Here is a 6,274-nt window from a genome sequence, read left to right on the forward strand (position 1 = left end):
AAATCTAAACATCTAAACTGAGGTCATGCAGCGAATTCAAGAGACAACTGTTTCCAGACAGAAAGGAAGAAGAAAAAAATATATACATTAATGAAACTAAAAACACCACACCGACACAAACTTTTAACATGCACAAGAATGCCTCTCCATGCTGGCCCTGGAGTTCCCAGCAGGGCTGTTCTTGCAACCAACTATTTCCCTACGTTTTATTGCAAATGGCTCCAGAATTGCATCATGTTTGTACAATTGCCCACTTTGACCAACCAATGTATTGATTCATGCTCAGGTCAGATTGCAGGAACGGTGCCTCGACCGCTGCAAAAACGGTGCCTCGCCACCACTGGTGCCACTGATATCTCCAGGTTTACAAGGCAATGCAGATCAGAATGGCACAGCATCATTGTCTGTCCTCTGCCATGATTGCCTCTGCCCCCCTTTGCCTTCCCCACCCCCTTACCTCTTCATTTATATTAAAGCGGGAGGGCTCCTGCCTGCTTCGGTTTGACCTCCTCACCCCATAAACATCTGGATATTCTTCCCACATCTGCAAAATAAACCAGATTTGTATTTGTACTCCGTCCTTCATCCAAGAATTTAGGGCCGTCTAGGGACAGCTTCCCTATTTTAACGTCACAAGAACCCTGCAAGGTAGTTTCACTATGAGAGAGTGGCTGGTCAAAATTTCCCCAGTAATCTTTATGGTTAAGAACTGTTTTGAACCCGGGTCATCCTAGTCCACACAGCCAGCATGGTGCAACATTTGGAGCTTTGGATCAATACTCTGGGAAACCAGGACTGAAATCCTCAGAAAGCCATGGAAACCCATTGAGAGACCCAGAAGAAGTCACACTTTATCTTAAACATATCTGTATGGGCAAATAAAACAGCCTTCCCTTGTCTTCTTGGCAGGGATACCTAACAACCCACACCCCAAAACCCGAATCGGGTCCAAATGGACTGGACAATGTCTGGCCCATTTAGTACCAGAACTGGGGCATAACCCTCTTAAAAGTATACAGTGGGCCCTTGGTATCCACTGGGGTTTGGTTCCAGGACCCAAAATCAGGGGATGCTCAAGTCCCATTATATACAATGGCATAGTGAAATGGTGTCCCTTATATAAAATGGCAAAATCGAGGTTTGCTATTGGGAATTTGTACTTTTAAAAAATATTTTCAAGTCATGGATGTTTGAATCCATGGATAAAAATCCGTGCAGCATATGGAGGGTGAACTGTACTTTAGAAACTTACTGTTTGCTCTAGACCTTCCCAGAAGAACCAGAGCTATCTGTTCCAATGCTGGTGGCTGTTTAAAATGCATCCTGCTGTGCCACTTGGCAATGGTATCACTGCCATGCATCATTCGCTCTAAGGTCAGAATGAGGAACCATTGCTGGGCAATGAGAGAGAAGTGACGCACCGCAGTGGCAGACATGCTGGATGGCACATTGGGATATGCATTCAAACAGCCATCTCACTGTGTTGTAATTGGGTGAGGTAATATGGGGAGGTTCAGGCAGCTCCGGGGCCAGGATATTCTTGGAAACCCATAAGGTATATTTATCAGTGCAGACAAGGCCTTAGTCTTAGAGGAAGGCAATGCCAAATCTCCTCCAAACAACTCTTGCCAAGAAAACCTGCTGAAAACTTTGGCTTTGTTGTTGTTGTGTGCCTTCAAGTCAGATCCTAAGGCAACCTTATTATAGAGTTTTCTTGGCAAGAGTTGTTCAGAGAGGGTTTGCCGTTGCCTTCCCCTGAGGCTGAGAGAGTGTGACTTGACCAAGGTCGCCCAATAGGTTTCATGGCTGAGCAAGGATTCAAACTCTGGTCTCCAGAGTTGTAGTCCAACACTCAAACCACCATACCATGCTGGCTCTCTTTAAAAGTCAGAAACAACATGAAGACACACAACAACAAGAACAACAACAGAAACAGCAGCAACAAATCCAGGTTCAGATCCATTGACACAGAAGTCATGGAAGAAAGGAACTAATTTCAATGAAACCCGTAGGTCTGTCCTTCAAGTACTCCACTTGCTTCATCGACTGACATTTTTCACCAAGGAAGTATTTTGATGTAAGCTGAGGACAGAGAGGGAAAGTAGGAGAAGGAATGTGAAACTAGGGCTGCATCTACGCTGCAGAATTAATGCAGATTGACACTGCTTTAACTGCCATGGCTCAATGGTACAGAATTCTGAGGTTTATAGTTTTGAGAGATGTTTAGCCTTCTGGTGCTGCCAGAAACTACAGTTCCCAGGATTTCCACATGATAGAGCCCTGACAGTTAAAGCAGTACCAAACTGCATTAATTCTGTAATGTGGCAGCAGCCCTTAGAACAAGGGGAGTTACATACTTTTTTGACATCGGCTATCCTTTCTTTCTTGGAGGCTGGTTTCTCTTTGGTTTCCGGAGGCGTCTGCTGCGATTTTGAACCGGTCGACTCGCTTTCGGATTCCGACTGGCTTTCCGAGCTTTCCAAGCTGCTGTTGGATTCGCTTCCATGGTCGCTGCCTTGTTCGCTGTCGGAGGGGCTTGCCGAATCGGAACCCGAGGCCTCCTCAGAAGCCGAGTGGCTACAGAGAACGAAGCAAGAACATTGTAAGCATTCACGTGTTTTGATTGTTTAAACACAGTGCTGGCTATTTTGTGCCAGAAGCTGACTGAATAACCCCAGCCTAATCTCTCATGTGTTGTTGTTGTTGTTGCTGCTGTTGCATGCCTTCAAGTTGTTTCTGACATATAGCAAACCAAAGGTAAACCTATCATGGGGTTTTCTTGGCCAGATTTGTTCAGAGGAAGATTGCCATTGCCTTCCTCTGAGGCCGAGAGCATGCGACTTGCCCAAGCTCACCCAGGGGCTTGACAGAACCTTGGTCTCCAGAGTCATGGTCCAGTGCTTAAACCACCACACCACACTGGCTTCTCTAATCTTGATACTCACTGAATACAATTCAGTCCACCTAAACTCCTAGGTCACATCCATACCTCATTTTAGGCAGAGAAAGCTGCTTAGGCAACCGCAATTTGAATTAACTTTGGTTGTCTTTATGGCCAGTCAATGGCTATGAGTCATGATGGCTGCTAGATCTTGGAGAATATTGGTGCATATGCTCTGTCTACTTGTAGAACCAAGTATTTTAGAGGTTAAGCTTAGTTGATTTGTGTCCGGACATTTAGTTTTCAGAAGTTTTCATTTGACCACTATGGGAATAGCATATTAGAGCTTACAAGCATTAAAGGTTGAGTCTCCTTTATCCAGAATTCAGAAATCCAAAATACTCCAAAATCCACAACTGTCCACATCGGCGGCAGAAATAGTGACACCTTTGCTTTCCGATGGTTCAGTCTACCCAAAGTTTGTTATACACACACATTGGGTATAAAATTACCTTCAGGCTATGCGTACATGGAACATAAATATATTTCATGTTTAGTCTTGGATCCCATCTCCAAGATATCTCATTATGGAGATACAAATATTCCAAAATCTGAAATAAACTTCAAAATCCAAAACACTTCTGGTCTCAAACCTTGAGAATAACCTGTATCTCCAGGACATGTTTTGTGTTCATATGAACAGAAGCAAACACAAAGCTATATATAATACAAGGAAATGCTGTATCACCGTCTCCGAAGCTGAGAAATGTATAGAGCTCTAGGTGTTTGTAAAATCAAGGTACTTTAGGGGTTAAATTAACCAACCAGTATGAATTGTTGCATCGAGAAACATACAGGACATGCCAATGTGAAAACTGTAATTGAAATCAATGCCATGTTTAAACAAACCATTTTGTTCCTAGTGATTTCAATCTGCTTTGACAAAATCCAATTCACCCTGATAGCTAAAGGGGAAAAATCCAACCACCCATGTCTTTGCTACACAACACTTTGCTTTCTATGCCATAAAATTCCAAATGAAAGGCTGTTTACCCATTTATCGGCACGGTTGTATTTGCTTTGAGCAGCCAAAGCAGCAAGATTAACATTTTTCAGGATAGCTCTGTTTAGAAACCATCTGTTTGGGTTTAAACTAATTACTTAAACCGGAGCAGGAGGAGGACAGGGATGAGTAAATATTTCTCCGTTTCCGTACAGTGATGCAAGGCTAAATACAGAACTTTGTGCTGCGCCAAATGTAGCAAAACCTGGCACAAAAGCTGGACAGCACTGATGTATATAACATGCAGCAATATGCACTTTTGCAATAGCATGTTCTCAGGATACAGGCAGAGGGCAGCAGGGAGATAGTTGAAGGAAGAACAGCTGCAAATGCAGATGACCAGAAGCCATTTTAAAAATATTCTTCCTTTCTGCTTTCCACCATCTTATGGATCGCTCTGTTTTTCCCTTTCCAAGAACCAAATGCTTAGAAGTGAAATTAAATAAATGAAGGTAGGGAGTCAAATTATCAAGACGTAATTATCAAGATGTAAAATACATCACAATAGAGTCTCCTTGCACAAACACAGCATCATCCACCATCTATTCTGGAAATAAATCCACGCTTGAAATGTATTTGCCTGCATTCAATTGCGGCTAAATTTAAGTCAACAAAAAATCTGGGAACAGTTCCTTTAGCTAGAATGTCTGTTTTAATTTCCAAACGGGGAAAAAAATATTGTGAGTATGTACTAAATGCATAATGTACTAACATACTACAACTGCAGTATGTACTAAATGTGCAATGTTTAATTGCATCACCAAGTTTTGGTACAGAAACCTCAAGGCCTGGGATGATTGTGAACCGGGATCTCTACTGCATTTCTATCAGAGGGAAGAATCAGGCAAAACTCCAAATGTTGCTGGTCTCCAGCTCCCAAGCATTCATCGCCATTGACTATGCTGGTTAGGACTGATGGGACCTGCAGTCAAACAACATCTTGAAGAGCACAGGATTTTCAACCCTGATATGGATCGTTGCTGGTTCCTGAGGTTTGGAATGAAGCCTCATGGTCTCTGGATTTTACTAAATAACTCTTTTGGCTTCAAATTAGTCATTGCAAGCTGACCAGCCAACCTCTGAATCAGACAGAATGCACTTCAGCTTTCGGTTATATCTGAGTTTCTGTCCTTGAGTTAGCTGAAAAACCACAGCATTCGGTCATTCCACCAGGCTTTCCATGTTTCATAACATCCTGTGAGCATCTTGCTTGAATTTAACCCTGTTATAGTCACTCAAAGGAATGGGTCGCCTGGGATGTGGATGGCGAGTGGAAGGAATGGAGAATGGGATTAAAGCCAGATCTGAACGGTTTTCCTGCCCAGCTGTGATTAAAGGGCACCTCTGACCAATTTCATAAATACTGGCTTCTCGGTTCGTCCTTAAAAAGAGTAAAGCTCAAAGCCTCTCCAGGCTGGAAAATTATTTGCTGTTACCTCTCCAAAACGCAACAGGGGAAGCTGTGCTTTTAACAAAAGCAAAAGCCTTCTCCTTCTGCAGCCGTCCTCCCAGATGTTCCTAATATGTGTGCCTTTGACTTAGGCAGACGCCATGAATTTTCATAGGGTTTTCATAGACAAGGAATACTCAGAGGTGGTTTCGGTAGTTCATTCCCATGAAATATAACCTAAGGCACCTGGTATTCGTTGCCAGTCTCCCATTCCAGTACTAACTGGGGTTGACCCTGTTTATCTTCCAAGATCAGACACAATCTGGGTATTTAGGCAGAACAAAAGAAAAAGAAAATTAGGTACACAGGATTTTTTTCCCCCAGACATACACACTCCAAGTAAAAAAGCAAAAGGAAAAATAACACACACATACAGGGAAGCCTTGCTTGTATGCCTACCTCTCTTGCACAAACCAATGCCAAAATTGCCTGGATGCACCAAAAGAGGTTGGATAGGAATGAATAGATTGGGGCTCAGTCCAGACAAGACAGAAGTTCTGTTAGCTAGCCTAAGACTGTCCTAGATGTGGTTGCACCCCCTTTAAAAGATGTTGCTCACAATGTTGGGGTCCTCTTGGACCTAGCATTGTTCTTGGAGGGCCATATCTGTGAACAGGAGTGTCTTTGCCCAACTTTGGTCAGTGCGCCAACCGAATGCCTTCCAACAGAAAGTAGATTTATTGCACCTTATCTCCTGTTTAGACTACTGCAAGACACTCCAAATGGGGCTGCCCTTGAAAAGTGTTCAGAAGCTACTGCTAGTGCCAAATGCACTGGATTGTAAGCCTGGGGGCAGGAAACCATCTCAGTGAAAATAATAATCATTGGCCTGTTACAGACAGCCAAAATAAAGCTGCTTCGAGTCACAGTGGAGATATGG

The 6,274-nt window shown here is 43.2% G+C and overlaps 1 protein-coding gene across 5 annotated transcripts in view; it reads right to left on the minus strand.

Annotated features, from left to right (window-relative positions):
• CHD2 (chromodomain helicase DNA binding protein 2) overlaps positions 1-6,274 on the minus strand; it is a 50,846-nt gene that overhangs the window by 34,972 nt on the left and 9,600 nt on the right. For 4 of the 5 annotated variants that reach the window (XM_042472573.1, XM_042472576.1, XM_042472572.1 and 1 more), the window contains exons 2-3: positions 2,358-2,577; positions 458-544 (exon numbers count right to left, since the gene is read on the minus strand). In XM_042472573.1, the coding sequence (XP_042328507.1) occupies positions 458-544; positions 2,358-2,577 (307 nt within the window). The remainder of the gene's footprint in view (positions 1-457; positions 545-2,357; positions 2,578-6,274) is intronic. The other variant, XM_042472577.1, reaches the window with a different exon arrangement.

The sequence above is a fragment of the Sceloporus undulatus genome, chromosome 6 (genome assembly GCF_019175285.1).
Source record: "Sceloporus undulatus isolate JIND9_A2432 ecotype Alabama chromosome 6, SceUnd_v1.1, whole genome shotgun sequence".
Classification (NCBI taxonomy): Eukaryota; Metazoa; Chordata; class Lepidosauria; order Squamata; family Phrynosomatidae; genus Sceloporus; species Sceloporus undulatus.